Source organism: Podarcis filfolensis, assembly GCF_964270895.1.
Source record: "Podarcis filfolensis genome assembly, chromosome: 1".
In the NCBI taxonomy this organism is placed as follows: domain Eukaryota; kingdom Metazoa; phylum Chordata; class Lepidosauria; order Squamata; family Lacertidae; genus Podarcis; species Podarcis filfolensis.
Genome location: NC_139604.1, coordinates 100351569 through 100368537, shown reverse-complemented (window position 1 = coordinate 100368537; position 16969 = coordinate 100351569). Strand labels below are relative to the sequence as shown.

General features: G+C 42.1%; 1 protein-coding gene across 2 annotated transcripts in view; it reads left to right on the top strand.

The window, feature by feature from the left end:
- PRKD1 (protein kinase D1) overlaps positions 1-16969 on the top strand; it is a 102831-nt gene that overhangs the window by 35717 nt on the left and 50145 nt on the right. For both annotated transcript variants that reach the window (XM_083611984.1, XM_083611982.1), the window contains exon 3: positions 15080-15218. In XM_083611984.1, the coding sequence (XP_083468110.1) occupies positions 15080-15218 (139 nt within the window). The remainder of the gene's footprint in view (positions 1-15079; positions 15219-16969) is intronic.

Sequence of the window (16969 nt, the reverse complement as noted above, 5' to 3'; positions counted from 1 at the left end):
GCATAGTCTTCTGGCCTAAAGACTAGCACTCCATTACCTCTGTCAGCTCATTGCTTATGCAGGCAAGCAGGCAGTAGGGAGCATGAGGCTCCCAGTGGGCAGATTCTTCAAAATAAATTGGCTCAGTTTCTGGAATTCCTGCCTCAAGGACTCCAGTTCATGCTTAATTCTTGTTCATGCTTAGTGCTGGGGCTAGGGCTGGGATCAGCATTGCCATAAGTTGCACCCTGGTTATATTGATCTGTCTGCTTCCTACTCAACGCTCTAACCCTGGCTGCTGCTCAGGGTTGAGGTCATGATGGTGGGGCTCCAGAGTCATCAGAATCTTTTCGTCTTGTTGAAATTTGAAGGCTACAAACTTCCAATTTCCATCAAAGAGTATATGGAATAACCTGGGTGATTAATGTGTTTATACTTATTTCTAAAGTACTATTTATTCACTGAACCACAATTACGTTTCGACTGACAGCTGTGTAATGTTGGTCCATTTCCTCTTCTGTAGTTGGGACTGGTCTTAATTCCATACAGGATTCCTGACTCCATCTTTCCTTCTCTCCAGTGGCTCTTCCTGTTTCGATTTGCCTGCATTGAGTCTGAATGCAATTCCCCCCATAGTAAAAGTCTTATTCTATCATCCTTCTTTGCCAGAGTAGTTCATATCTGAGCTATGGAGAGGCTCTAAGAGGACCACTTCATCCCAGTTCTTTGTGGCATTCTTGGAGTTCAGTTTTCTGTGAATAGCCGGGGATAGAATGAAAAGAGGGCATTTGCCTTGCCAAGCGTAATAAGTGGCATGGGACACTCTAAATAAAGCACGATATTTTAGTCTTGCCTCTGAAATTGCTAGTTCAAGCCTCTTATTTTCTAAGTTCCTGCACCATTTGATAAACAATGACTTGGCACCATGCTTTCAACAAAGAAGATGCTTCCTATAGAATGATTGGGGTATGTTCGTGCGCATATATGAATGCAATGCAAGAGGCATTTTGAAACAAATATTTTAACTATTTTCTTAGAACTTTTAGGCATAGAAACACAAAGGAAAGAAATTTGGACATTGACCTATTGTGGGAGCCCTGACTTTGAAAATTCAGTGGCTTTTTAAATGTGATTCTTCTTTCTCTTCCTTGCATGTATTCATGTGCATTATTTTTGATGGGGAAACTTTAAAGACAGTTCGATATTCCTTAAAGGCAACTTTTTAAAGCTGTTATATTTATAGTATGGAATTGCATGAGCTTATCAACTGCTATTCTGTTCAGAAGTAACACCTACTAGTTGGCTAAAATTATAGTGCTCTCACAAGGTGAAAACCCCCCTCTTTTGTTAGGTTTACATATTTCTGCATGTTTGATATTATTCAGAAGGAACTTTTCTCATTCTTGGTAGAACATTTTATTTTTAGCACTCTAAGAGTGAAATTTTATTGCCTTTTTGAAGGATATCTAAGTAATTAAACTCTTTAAAAGTGTAGTTACACAGGTTTTATCAATAGTTAGAAAACCCTGTAAATTTCAAGTCCTGTAGATAATTTTACCAACCCTGAACTTCCTGCCATATGACAGGCCACATTGCAAAGTAAAATGTTGCTATATGTGCTGCCATAGCAGGACAGTCATGGCAACATAGAGTCAAAGTTAAGACAAATCAACACTTTTCATCTTACTGAATGCATAGCTTCTTGTGGAACCTTGATATAATACCATAGAAAAGTGGGAGGGGTTTGGGTACCATATGAGTTGTCATCTTTACAATGCTTTCTATTAATATTTATTCAGGGTGGGGTTCAACTAACAAGTCTACTAAAATCTGCTCTGCAGGGCTGGAGAAAACAGTGGCGTAGCGTGGGAGTGCAGGGGGGGGCGGCCGCACCGGGCGCAACATCTGGGGGGGCGCGCTCGCACTCGCAGCTCTCTGCCCGAGTGCTAAAATCCACGGGTTAGGGGGCGCAAATTACTTGCCTTGCCCCGGGTGCTGACAACCCACGCTACGCCACTGGGAGAAAACTCCAGAAAAGGTTTAGGGGAGCACGGGGGGGGGGAGGCGGGGAAGTCTCATTGTGCTTGCAGACTTTGTTCCTTGTGCACATATCCCACTTAGTACTACATCAAATTCTGTCTTTCATTGTTAATAAACATATATAGGTTTGGGCAGGCACCACTGTATTCATTTGAAATCGCCTGACCCTCAAGTCTTGAAAACAACACCACTACTGAATCTCATTTCCTATCCAGTCATGGATACCAATTTTTACAGATTTTTATCTTTGTTGCTTTTAAAAAACTGCTTATAAACAATCATAATTAAGCAGTATTTAAATTGTCAAAATAAATGTAAAATACTTTTCAAAATGACATTATTATATACCACTCCTGTCACAATTGTGAAGAAGTTAGTTTGCTGTACTCTGTGTTATGAAAGTATAAATTCTTGTCGGATTTTAAAAAAACTTAAAGTACTGTATTTTTCTGTGTATAAGACTAGGTTTTTTTAAACAAAAAAATTAGGTTTAAAATTGGGGCTCGTCTTATACACGGGTAGTGCTGAGGGGTGTTTACTTAATTTGGAGTCCCCCAAAATAGGGAGCGTATTATACACGGAAAAATATGGTATATAGTTGTGTGTATATAGTACATAGATCTCCCTGAAGTCAGTCAGTTTGCAGAGGCTTATTCTAAAGTGTTCATAAAAGCTTGGATCCTAACTTTTTCCTCTGTTCACAGAAGTGGAGTTACACTCACTCTTTACTTTCACTAATACAACTCTCTTCTCTGAGCAGAAGCTCTTTTAGATTATGGAGCAAAAGGTTAGGATCCATGCCAAAGTGTCTAATTTGTAAATACTGAACTTTTTAAAATTTTCTTCCAGCGATATCTTGTTATACTTGTTCATAAGGCGAAATCTGTTTATCAGTTGGGTGCACCCAAGGATTTAGCATGTCCAATGGGATTGTTGACTCTTTCCTCCTTTGGATAGCAGATTTTCATCCCATATTACAATCTGGTTTAATAAATGATGTCCCATGCAGTGTGCTGGGGTTGCTGTTTTTAAAAAGGAAAAACTTCAAAGCCTTTTTGAGTAAACCTCATTGGGACCAATTCTGGTAAAACGCATAGAATTGTTTAAACTGGATTATAAATAATGTCTCTAGCCCATTGAACTAGTTGCAGTTTTTTTGGACCCTGGCCTTGATTTTAACATTTGTGAATTGCTGGGTATCAGAAATTCTCCGTGAACTTCTGGGATCATTTATTTTGTTCCTGTGGAGAAAATTTATTCATTGAGGCCATTCTGTATCATTTATTTCTTTATCTACATCCAAAGTAAAATAATAAAGTCAGTTGTTTTTTTAAGAACATAAGAGCCTGCTGGATCAGGCCCATGGCCCATTTGGTCCAGCATTCTGTTCTCACAGTGGCCGGCCAGATGCCTATGGGAAATCCGCATGCAGGGTTCAAGCACAGGAGCATTTTCCTGTCTTGTGGTTTCCAGCAACTCAGATTCAGAAGCACCGCTGCTTCCACCTATAGAGGCAGAGCATAGCCATCATGCCTAGTAGCCATTGATAGCGTCCTTTTGCATGAATTTGTCTAATCTTCTTTTAAATCCATCTAGGTTGGTGGCCCTCACTGCCTCCTGTGGGACCAAGTTCTGTGTATAGCTCTGTACACTGTGTGAATGAATGAATGACTGACTGACTGAATGAATGAATCACAAAGCAGATTGCAGACAAAGGTTTCATGTTAGGACATGTTTCTGTTCCAACATAAAAGTGTAAGATAGTTAACATAAAAGTTATTTAGACAGAACCATTGCACAAGCTAAAGAAGTTGTACAGCTTCATAACATTAAGAGAGATTTAAATATGATAAGCAAAACAACTTTGTCTCATATTCCTCCTTGGGTTTTTGCTTCTGAAGAGGCAAAAACCCACTCTTGGCTTTCTTGTCCACCCATATTAAATTGTTAACAATTTCTGGGTCATGTTTAATGACTGCCTTGTTTAATGAGGCATTTTAATAAAGAGAAAAGGTGGGAGGTTAATTTTAGTTGTGGACCCAGTTTCTGTTTCTTCTACCTAACCAACTCAGTTTCCATAGTTTTTGTAGCAGGTAAAACATTCTTTAAAGAGATGAATTACCTGATACATTCATTCCAAAATATTCTACCGGTGTGTTTGTAGAGAGAATGCCATGGGTCACTGTGGAATGTTGATGTGGATTGTGAATAAATTAACCCTAGACAGAGCACTGAAGTGTTTGTGGAGTTCACTGAACAGGCATAATCATTAACAAACAACACATGCTTCTGAAAATACATTGGTTTAAAAAAGAATTCAAGGTAACATAAGAGGGTTGCATATTTCTTTGTTCTTGAGGATAAGAAAGGCATCTATTATGATAATGTACTAGGGCTATACAATGGTATTTTCTGTTCTAAAAGATATTTTGGCAAAAAGACCTTGCTAGCCACACTAGCTGCACACAAGAAAAGAAATTAGTTTTTATCCCAGGTGAGTAACTAGTTGTAATACAATAGAACAAGTTCAGTTCACTTGCTTTAGGTGTCTTAAATCCATCAACGAAAGCTAGTTTTAAAATGTAAGAAGTTGAATGCAGAAATGAATGTACAATATAGATAATGATCTAAACAGTCCAAAATATGTTAAGAAGTAATTATTAATCACTTTTATGCAGATACTTAAAGCTGCAGCCTTGTTATTTCCGTGTACAGAGCGTGAGGTGTAGATGGAATCTAGCAACCCTCCTCTTCTGCTATGGTACTAAAGCCCTTCCACACTTCCTCTGTTAGCATATAGTGGCTTTCTCCTTCCTAGATGCTAGTGCACTGGCTTTGCCTTGTGGGAACAGCAGACTTCCAACATTTCGTGGACAAAAATAGGGATGCATGCACAGGCAAAAGGAATGCCATCAAGAGCTACTACCAAGGCTACACCATGTAGCACACTGTAAGACAAGTTAATTAAAGGCTCACATGAGCCCAAAGCACCCACTTATACAGAAGCTGTCTGTTGCATCTCTGCATGATTATCGGGTCCATCCAGCCATATCTCCTTCCAATCAGACTCTATGGGGATGAATGGTTCTTGAATGCTCTGACTTGGGTGTGAATGGATCCAGAACACCAAATTCCAGAGGTTAAACAGAAGTACCTTGCTGTCAGACGAGGTTCCCAGTTCTATCTCTGTGTGAGTCGCTAGCTGGACTTGCCTCCATCCAACGAAAAGGTGCCTCCAGATCTGTGAGTCATGGAGGGACCCAGGGGGTGGGTACTTCCATCAGTGAAGAATTCTTACTCTTCAGCTCAATCTTAGAGACATTTGCAGGAGATTAAACATGACTGACCATGGTAGAATTTACTTCTGAGTAAAACAAGCATAGGATGGCATTGCAAAAGACTTGTGGAAAAGAATGTGAGGGTGAAGTGAGGCTCCAGGATGGTAGAGAGTATTAAAATAAAGTCAGTTCAGGGAAACTTTAATACTGATTATTTCAAAATTTTCAAAGCAGTTTTGGTCACAAAGGACTAATTGGAATTTGACTGTCAAAAAACTTTTCTCAGTGATGACTGACTGACTGGGGGCAGCTATTTTCTCGCCCACCATGGAGCTGAATGTAATATGTCAACAATTTTATTCCAGTGGTTCCTTGTAGGAAATGAGGAAGAGATGTAAGCATTTGGAAGTGCCAAGGAAATATTGGAGGGCAGCGAAGAATGTGGCATGAATGTGTCTTTCTAAAGGCAATATTGAACTGAAGAAAAGTGCCTTCTACTGACACTGTACTATTCTTTTAGATTTTTAACTGGGAATGATTGTTTCAACTGAATGCAAATGTGTAGGCTTGTAATCATTCCAAATATTTACCACAGGGCTGCTGTCTGAAGGGCTTTGGAATATAGTCTGAATGTTTTGTTTTTTGTTTTTTTTAAATACCAAGTCCTAATGTATGGACAGTCTGCAGAACTGAAGTACATAGAAAATTTCATTAGGCAAGAAATAAAGTTTTCTCTAGTTGAAGGATGCATTTCAGAAGAGAAGCTCATCCATGTTGGAGCATTCCCAAGACTAGTAAAAGAAGCCAAAATATTTGGGGTGGGGGGAGCCAGTCCTGTTTACTCCACACATTGTAAAACGTTGGTTGTGTGAATCATTTCTGAGTCCCTCCTGCTCACCTGATCTGGATGAACTCCCACTCCCAAGTGTAAGTAGGATGCCAATGGGAACTTTTTTTAAAGCCTCCTCTCTCCCTCTCCCTCTCTCTCCTCCCCCCCATTATACCTCTAGCCCATCTTTCTAGCTTTACAGTGGTACCTCGGGTTAAGAACTTAATTCGTTCTGGAGGTCCGTTCTTAACCTGAAACTGTTCTTAACCTGAGGTACCACTTTAGCTAATGGGGCCTCCCGTTGCGGCCGTGCCGTTGTCGTGTGATTTCTGTTCTCATCCTGAAGCACAGTTCTTAACCTGAGGTACTACTTCTGGGTTAGTGGTGTCTGTAACCTGAAGCATCTGTAACTCAAGGTACCACTATATCTCTTTCCTGTAGAGATATCTTCTAAAACAGTCAGCTTTCCATAGACTCTGAACATGTTTAATGCACACTGAGATACCTTGGTTTTATTTCCCTGTCTTTCCCTTACTAAAGTTTTTTTAATGGAAAAACTCAACAAAACCTTGAGGTCTTAAATCTTATTTGATATACTTGCCACACTTTGGGGGGGGGGTGTTTGCGTATCTTGTAAGTTTTAAGCCAATATGCATTTGTTTGTTCTGTCCAATAAATAAAGTGTTTAATCTGCTAAAAAGCCTGGTTGGGCTGCCATGGCAACCAAACAATGATTGAAACTCAGCTGTCACAGTGACTTGTCTGGCTTGCATTTTACCGCTCTGAAGCTTTTATAGAAACGAGACCTACGAAATGCTATAGGAATCTTCATGAATGAGAAGAGAAGACCTTTGTGTGGAAAAGAATGCACAGAAACAGTCTGAGAACGAAAACATGTCCTTGCCTTGCACCTTCAGACCATAGTGGCAAAAATAGATGTGCTTATTTCTAAACAGTTGCTGATGGGCCCGATGTGCACAAAGGAACCTTCATCACACTCAAAGGTGTTCAGAACCTTAAGACAACAAATTCTGCATTGTTAATAGAACTGGGAGTGCCAATTTTATTTTGCAGGCAGCTATTCTGGGTCTGCTCTTCTAAATGAACTTCATTGGCAGTAGATTTGAGACAACGAAAAGCAAGTATTTAACACAATGCATTTTTAAAAAAATCAGTGCCACAGTATGTGATAATGTCTATGGGTTTAGATGGCCTAAAGAGGAATTGGACAAATGCATGGATGGTAAGTCTACCCATCAGCCATGCCACTAAATATCACTTCAGGAGGGATTCCTGGGAAATATGTAGCTGACGACTGCTGGAAACAGGATTCTGTAGTAGCTAGTCTTTTCATCTGATCCTCTTGGGCTGCATTTATATATTTTTTAAAACCATGAGTGGGCAAGTTTGTTTCTGTTGAAGGTCTCATACATTTGAAGATAATCTGTTGGGGGCTGTATGTTGGTGGTGAGTGGAGACAAAAGTGTTCTGGATTAATTAAGAGGGAATGAAGACCACCCTGCTGCATTTTTCACCATGGCTACTTCAAATTACAATTCACTATCTACTCAGAAGTAAGCCCCACTGAGTTCCTTTCTGACTTTTGTATGCTATACATGCACACACAGAGCACAGAAGCCTGCTGTTTTGTTCTTGGCCAGAAGCCTCCTAATTTGTTCTCAGACAGCTGGGGGAAAGCTGCTTTTACCTGAGCAGTTCAACCAGGAAAATACGTGTTTAAAAAATCAGTTTATTTTTATTAAATAAAACATTGCCCCTTCCAGTTGTTCTGTAACTACATAGAAAGAGGTTGGGGGAGGAGAGAATAGTTTTAAAAGCCGGCAAATAACAAGGAGGAAACTAATGAAATGAATTTATGGGTTAGAAGAATGGGGCAGCTTCAGAAAGCATTGAGTATTGAAGGTTACCCACCTGTATCTTAAGGGAACAATGTCATCTCTAATTTGTTTACATGGGCAGGTAACATCCATCAAAACATGGGGGCAGAAGAAGACTGTATGTGTGTGCTTGTAAAGACACAGGGCAGTGTTCACCTAATGAACCCCATCAGCGGAAGCCCTTGTAGAAGGGGAAGCAGGTCAGAAATTAAGGCTTCTGATATTTATGTGGGTTACACAGTATTCTCCAGAATTTCATAGAAGCCATAGAATTACTGTCAAAACATAGTTTTTAATCTTAAAGTTATGGAAGGATACAGTGGTGCCTCGCAAGACAAAATTAATTCGTTCTGCGAATTTTTCGTCTTGCGAAGCACGAAATCCCATAGGAATGCATTGAAAATCAATTAATGCGTTCCTATGGTCAAAAAAAGTCCAAACAAAGCCAAATTTGGTACAACAAGAGTTTATTAACTGCTCTTTAAAGTCACACATACTGTAAAGAGCATTTCAAAAATTGAAGGAACAATAAATTAAGTTTCTAAACATGACAGAAAAACATTTAAAAATCAACAAAGTGAACAGTACATTTTCTAAGACTCTGGGGGACCACTTGAAGAAGGTTCCTCTTCCACTCTTTGCTTCTTGCTGAAGAACCTATCCATGGTCTGCTGCTTCATCCGCCTTTTCAGCACCTCCCTGAAAGGCGACATGACCCTCGTATCAAAAGTGTTCGCAAGGTCATGTACCACGTGCTTGTCAGGGTGGTGCCGCTGTGCAAAAGCCTGCACATCCTTCCACTTCATGCAAATGTCCCTCAGTTCTTTGGAGGACAGCCGTTCCTCAGTTGCTTCCTCCCCTTCCAGCGAGGCCTGCTCCTGCGCAGCCTCTGCCTGCAGTTCGACCAGCTCCTGGGTGGTCAGCTCGTGGTCGTGCTCCTCCACCAGCTCGCTGACGTCCTCCTCTGTGACCTCCAGGCCCATGGTCCTCCCCAAGGCAACAATGTCCTGCACCACTGTTGACTCTGGTGCATCAGAGTCACTTGGTGCCACACAGTCCGGCCACAGGCTGCGCCAAGCGCAATTCAAATTTCTCTGGCTGATCCCGTTCCAGGCCGTGGTGATCATCTTCAAGCAGGTGACAATGTCGAAGTGGTCCTTCCAGAATTCCCGCAGGGTGATGGTGGTGCAATCAGTCACCTCGAAGCATCGCCTGAAAAGCTCCTTGGTGTAGAGTTTTTTGAAATTGGCGATGACCTGCTGATCCATCGGCTGGAGCAGTGGCGTGGTGTTAGGCGGCAGGAACATGATGCTGATGAAGCTGAACTCCTCCAACAAGTCCTCCTCAAGGCCTTTAGGATGAGCAGGAGCATTGTCCATCAGAAGCAAAGCCTTCAGCGGCAGGTCGTTGTCCAGCAGGTACTGTTTGACAGCAGGGCCAAAAGCAAGATTGACCCAGTCCACAAACAGCACACGTGTGACCCAAGCCTTGCTGTTGGATCGCCACATGACACTCAGCTGCTCCTTGTCGACCTTGTGTTTCTTGAAGGCCCGTGGGTTCTCCAAGTGGTACACCAGCAGGGGCTTGATCTTCAGGTCGCCGCTTGCGTTGGCACAGAAGAGCAGGGTCAGACGGTCCTTCATGGGCTTGTGGCCAGGCAACTTGGCCTCCTCCTGTGTGATGAAAGTCCTTTTGGGCATCCTCTTCCAAAACAGCCCGGTCTCGTCGCAGTTGAAGACCTGCTGTGGAACGTAGCCCTCCGTCTTCACAGCCTCCAGGAACTCCGCTGCAAAGTCTTCAGCCGCAGGAACATCAGAACTGGCAGTCTCTCCATGCCTGACCACGCTGTGGATTCCAGATCTTGCCTTGAACCAGTCAAACCAACCTCTTACCTTGAAGACTTCTGGCTCGCCTGAGGTTCCTGGCTGTTCCCGGACGAGGTCTGCGTGCAAGGCCTTGGCCTTCTCACAAATGACGGCCTCAGTCACTGTGTCCCCTGCACGCTGCTTCTCTTCTAACCAGATGAGCAGCAACTTCTCGACCTCCTCCAGAACAGCTGGGCGGTTCTTCACGATCCTGGTGACTCCCTTGGCTGCATCAGTTGCAAGGATCTTCTCCCTCATCTTCAGGATGGTCCCGATGGTCGATGGATTCCTCCCATACTCCCTGGCGAGGTCTGTCACACGCATTCCACCGTCGTGCTTCCGGATGATCTCCTTCTTCATTTCCAGTGTCACCTTCTCCTTCTTCCTCTCGCCGGCCTCTGCAGCAGCAGTCTTCTTGGGTCCCATGGCAGCACAGCTCCTACCTTCGCAAACTCAGAAGAAAAAAAAGAATCAGTGCTTCACATCCAAAAAATTCAAAAGCACCCAGCCACCCACCACACAGAAATTCAAGCACAGAACCAAGTCCTTGAATTCCAACACCCCAACCCAAAATCCAAAAACCCCCAAAAAAGTTTTAAAAGTTTAACTTACCAAATGGCTGCAAAAGAAGTTTTGGAAAATCTTCAAAAATCAGCAAAGTCTTCTAAAACCTCAAATGGCTCCAAAAGAAGTTTTGGAAAAGCTTCAAAAATCACCAAAGTCTTCAAAAACCTCAACTGTTCCCCCAGCACCCACCCACCACACAGAAATTGCAAACCCCTCCCCAACTGTTGCAAACCCCTCCCCAACTGTTCCCCCAGCCCCTCCCCAACTGTTGCAAACCCCTCCCCAACTGTTCCCCCAGCCAGCCACCGCACAGAAATTCAAATCCAGAATTTTTTTCAAAAAAAACCAACATGGCCCAATGGTCACAGAAAATCATAAAAATGCAGAAAAAACTACACAAGCTCCCAGATTCTTGCAAACCCCTCCCCAACTGTTCCCCCAGCCAGCCACCACACAGAAATTCAAATCCAGATTTTTTTTCAAAAAAACAACAACATGGCCCAATGGTCACAAAAAATCATAAAAATTCAAAAAAAAAAAAACCAACCACACAAGCTCCCAGATTCTTGCAAACCCCTCCCCAACTGTTCCCCCAGCCAGCCACCACACAGAAATTCAAACCCAGAATTTTTTTTTTAAAAAAACAGCAGAGTGGCCCAATGGTCACAAAAAATAATAAAAATGCAGAAAAAAAACCCACACAAGCTTCCAGATTCTTGCAAACCCCTTCCCAACACCAAGTCCTTGAATTCCAAACACCCCAACCCAAAATCCAAAAACCCCTAAAAAAGTTTTAAAAGTTTAACTTACCAAATGGCTGCAAAAGAAGTTTTGGAAAATCTTCAAAAATCAGCAAAGTCTTCAAAAACCTCAAAAAAGGCTACCACACCACGTGCTATGAGTTGCTCCTCGAAGTCAAGTCGCAACTGCACCTCTTCAAGCAATGCACCCTGGGTATTAACGGTTTTATGAAAAGGAAACAAGCTTGCAAGACGTTTTCGTCTTGCGAAGCAAGCCCATAGGGAAATTCGTCTTGCGAAGCACCTCAAAAAACGAAAAACTCTTTCGTCTAGCGAGTTTTTCGTCTTATGAGGCATTCGTCTTGTGGGGCACCACTGTACTCTAGTATGCAAAGGGAACTATGTGTGGTCTGGAGTAAAAGTTAATATTTGGAACTACTAATACTACTGAGATAGAGGCAGAGGAATTGTACCTCGGGTTACAGACGCTTCAGGTTACAGACGCTTCGGGTTACAAACTCCACTAACCAGGAAGTGGTTGCTCCAGGTTAAGAACATTGCCCCAGGATAAGAACGGAAATCGTGCACCAGCAGTGCAGCGGCAGCAGGAGGCCCCATTAGCAAAAGCGTGCCTCAGGTTAAGAACCGTTTCAGGTTAAGAACAGACCACTGGAATGAATTAAGTTCTTAACCCGAGGTACCACTGTATACCTTAAGACCCATTCTTTCTCTCAGAGGATTATGGGCACTGTAGTTTGTTAAGACTTGTGAGTAATCTGGGAGTAAGCTGTATTGAATTTAATGGGACTTATGAGTAGGTATGGTTGGGATTGCTACTTTAGTCTCATAAAGTTTAAAAGGGGCTTACTTCCAGTTAAGTGTGTACAGGATTGTATCCTTAAACTGAAAAGCAGGAAAATTGCTAAGTAAAATATATCATGGCAATCATCGTGGGATGGAATGAGCCTGTGAATAAGGGTGTTTATACAATCAGTAGATAAGAAAGGATTTGTTTTTAAAATATGTAGATATAATTGATAAGAGCAGTTTTGTGAAGTGAATAGTGACACGGAATCCAAGTTCTTGCAGCGAATAAAGAAGAATGGTGATTTGTAAGGAAGGGAAAAACAAATGTGAAATTAAAAGCTTAGGGGGCAAGACAATAAGCACACTTCTGGTTGAGACAATGATGTGATGTGCGAGGCTATGAAGGCAGTTGGAAATATCAGTAAGGCTAGAGGGAGGGAAAGATAGAGCTGGAACACCATCAGCTTAACAATAGTACTGCAAGTCGAAAGAAGATATCAGACTTCCAGTGCAGGAGTTTAAAGTGTGTGAAAGGAAGTGGGTAAAGAATTGACATACACACCCTGCCCGAAAGCCTGTAAAAGAAGGAGAAAGCAAGGAAAACAGAAACCTTATTCCTTTTTTTTTTTAAAGCAACAACTCAGCACCACAACATATTAAGGAATGAAGTGAATTATGAAGCAGGTTCCTGTGAGAAAACAATAGCAGCAGAAGTCTGAGGTAAAAGAGAGGTGACAAATCTTGTTTAAAAGGGAACATAAACTTAAATAAGATAACAAAAAAGATGTGCAGAAGTACTGAGAGCAACATCACTGGTTAGCTGAAGTAATAGACAGGAAAGTAGTAAAATCTAAGAGCGTTTTTCAGTTCCCTGTTTCAGTTTTGAAGAGCAAGGACACCTGAGAATCATAGTGCACCTCCGTGTCTCCTTCGGCATAGATACTCATACTTATTCCCCTCCTCCTTTTTTTTTTTTTTTTGGTAAGAAAAGCTTGTTGGTGGCTAGATTGCTCAGTGTTTTCTTTGGGTATTTTCCAAATAGTGAGTAAACTTGTTTACCTGAAGTGTTTGGAAAAGCTGACGTTATATTAGCAGCAATGTTTATTTTAGGGAAACGGCTTTTCCTAAGTGCTTGTTGGAGCAATTTACAATCTTGGCAGGTATTATGGTGAGAAAGACTGAGAAGCAAACTGGAGCTGGGCAGACTTGCTTGCTTTTTGTTGTTATTTTGAAACAAGATTTTAGAAGGCACATAAAAGTTCTTCTGGCTCTTATTTTAATACTTCTAGGCTATTTTTTTTCTGTCTGCAGGAGATTGACTACCCTGTACCTTTTTTTGTGATGTGTATGAACTACAAACGTAGCTATTGAATTTTATTTATATATCTGTTCTTTGCTTGCATGTGTATATAAGTCACAATCCTGGGTTCATGTTCAAAATTGCAAGTCTATCAATTTGAAATCTTCGATTTGTATGTGAAAAATCTCATTGCAGTTGTACCTTGGAAGTCAAACAGAATCCGTTCCGGAAGTCCGTTTGACTTCCAAAACGTTTGACTTCCAAAGTGCAGCTTCTGATTGGCTGCTGGATCTTTCTGCAACCAATCAGAAGCCGCAGAAGCCCCGCCGGACGTTCTGCTTCCAAAAGAACGTTCGAAAACTGGAACACTCCCAGTTTTTGATCGTCCGGGAGCCAGAATGTTCGACTCCCAAGGCGTTTGGGAGCCGAGGTACGACTGTATATTACTGAACGTCATATCATAATGCAGGAAATTGCAATTTATATGTACTTTGAATGCCTTTGCTTTGCAAACATCAAGAGGAAGAACAGTTGTTAGTCTGCTACAGCAAACACCAAGAGCTCAAAAGCTGTGAGTGGAATTCCACTCATGAAACAGAATGCCCTTCACTCTCTTGTACAGAAGAGGGAGGGATGATGACCCCATTGCCTCCACCTCCCCTCCCCTCCCCCCTCCCCTGTTCCAGAGGGTTGGGTATTCACAGCAGTGCAGGAGGATGCAGGGAGGGTAGAGTGGGGATGTAGGGGGAATGGAAAAATCAGCAAGTTACCTCCCTCTTTCTTTTCATATATGCTTGTACACAACTGAAGCCTTTTGTCTGCTTATGTACTTTCTTGTGTTGTGAAACAGTATCACACACATACAGCATAACAGTGCACAAAACACTATGTTAGTGTACCCTTTCACATATTCAGTAAAGTATCATCCACATTAGGGTTAGAGCACAAATGGGGCAAAAAATTGTGTTGTCGCCAAGGCAGTTTCTGGGAGGGGTTGAGGCAAATGCCCATTGGTCTGAAATTTTGGGCTCCGAAAGGTGTTTTGATGCCTGCAAATTTCATCCACTTCTGCAAAAAATGCAAACGTTTGTTAGTTTCCCTATTCTACTCATTGAGGAAACTTATTCAAGCCTTTGATAAGTGAACTAAAGGAAAGTGCTACTTGGGATTTAAACTAAAGCAACCTACTATCATTTAAGCTGGTTACAAACCTTCCCCTTCTTACACACCTTATATGGATCTATAGGGTGATATCCAATAAACACAAGGATTTCCGTTTGTGCAATGGGAATTCACCCTTCTACTCTCTTTGTGTGTATCCCACACCCACCCCAAAACTGCTCCAGAGGTTGAGGTAACCCCCAAAACAGATTTAGGGAGAAGAATGGGGAAAGTTCTGTTGTACAAGAAAAACACATTCACTGATGAAATGAGTAAATTGGATACTGCCTATAATAAATAAAAAACAAATAAACCAATACGTATTCTTGTATTTCTATAGAAAGTTTAAATGTAAATTTTGAAAAGACTGTGTTTTCAGAATCACCATATAAGAATTGCACTTTGCAAATCTAAAATGGAATGTATAAGCAATATCGTCTCTACTCTTGCAGAAAAGGGCTGCTGGTATTATAATTTGTGGTTTCTTTCTCAGGAATTTCAGTTAGCACCTCAGCCAACATTGTTTTTCCCCTTATTGTACTGATTCAAACTAACCAAAGAATGCTTGCATACTACTTGTCACTGAAACAAATTCTCAATTTTATTCATTTTCAGTTTCCTGAATGTGGCTTTTATGGAATGTATGATAAAATTCTACTTTTTCGCCATGACCCCACCACTGAAAATATTCTCCAGTTGGTGAAGTCCGCTACTGATATCCAAGAAGGTGACCTTGTTGAAGTTGTCTTATCAGGTAAAAGTAATATTTTTATGCTGTATGCTTTATGTATTTTATAATTGCTTCAGTGTGGGAATCGGTAATAGTCCCCCTTAATTTGGGAATAGTTCTGGCCACCAAGCCTGTCTCCTGACTCCACCAGCAGTTTGTCAGATTAAGAACAAAGAATAACTCTGGATCAAGCCAGTCCAGTATCCTGTTTCCAACTTCCAGGAACCCAACAAGGTTACCTTGTTTTAAACAGCAGGCAAAAGCCTTCCTTTTTACCTGGGCTTTTGGCCCTTAGTTTGAAGGGTTTTTAAGTATTCACAGCTTCTTTTGGCATGACATGTCTTTATTTGTGCAGATGATGTGGTGTTAAGGTTTTTATTGATTGTGTTTATTGTAATTTGTTTTAGTATCTCTACTGTGATTGTAAGTCACATGGAGTTATTTTTAATTAGTAAAGCAATTGATAAATGTTATTAATCATCATAATCATCAAAAGAATCTTCACTTCTTTTAGAAAACAATAGCCAGTCAAGTTAGAGTGATAAAAAGGTTAGGCAGACATGCCTCTTTATTTACCCTGTAAATTGCCTTCACAATGTATCAGGGGTCAGCAAACTTTTTCAGCAGGGGGCCGGTCCACTGTCCTCAGACCTTGTGGGGGGCCAGACTATTTTTTTTGGGGGGGAGCGGAATGAACGAATTCCTATGCTCCACAAATAACCCAGAGATGCATTTTAAATAAAAGTGCACATTCTACTCATGTAAAAACACATTGATTCCTGGACTTTCCACAGGCTGGATTTAGAAGGTGATTGGGCTGCATCCGGCCCCCAGGCCTTAGTTTGCCAACCCATGCAACGTATCATTGATTTGTATGCACCATAAGCATGTAAAACAAAGTACTGTACTGTATTTTTCCATGTATTGGACGAGGTTTTTTAACTCAAAAACAACGTCAAAAAACTGGGGTCGTCCAATACATGGATAGTGGCATGGGGGGGGGGGGGAGCGGCACTCTGCCAGCCAGTTCGTTGGCGGGAATGCGGCTTCCCCCAATGCTGCAGTGAGTGGGGAGCGATCTGGGGGGTGTTTCCTGCTTGCAGCTGTGTGTGTGGGGGGGGGGGAGAAGCTGCACACCTCTAGCCAGCTCGTTGGCAGGAGTGCAACCTCTGCCGATGCCAATGCATGTGGCGGGTGCTCCCTGGGTCATTTCCCACATGCAGCGGTGGCAGCAGCATCGGGGGAGGTTGCACTCCCATGGGACTGCAAATTTCCCCGATGCCGCTGCACGCAGCAGGCACTCCCTGGATTATTTCCCCTGCACGGTGGCATGAGAGACAGTTGCGTCGGATGGCTGGCGGGAGCTCAACTTCCCTCAATGCCACTGCATGTGGGAAATGATTTAGGGAGCGTTTCCTGCCCCCAGCTGCATGGGGGGGGAGAGAGGAACAACAACTTTGGGCCATCTCCCATCATTTCCTAAAATTGAGTCCTAAAATTGGGGGGCGGGTTATAGACAGAAAAGTATGGTATATATTTTGGGCCCATCCACGCTATACATTTAAAGCAGTCTGTGGCGGACCCTCAGATCTCAAATTTGAGTGGCACTCTGTGCGACAGCAAGATTTGGCACCCCCTGCTTCTCAACACTCCATTCTAATAATAGTTGCAACATCCCCTGTGGCACTCCCAAGGTTCCCTGCCCCTCAATCCACCTCTGAGGTGGTATTATATCACTTTAAACAGACTTGGCTTCCCCCAATCATCCTCGGAAC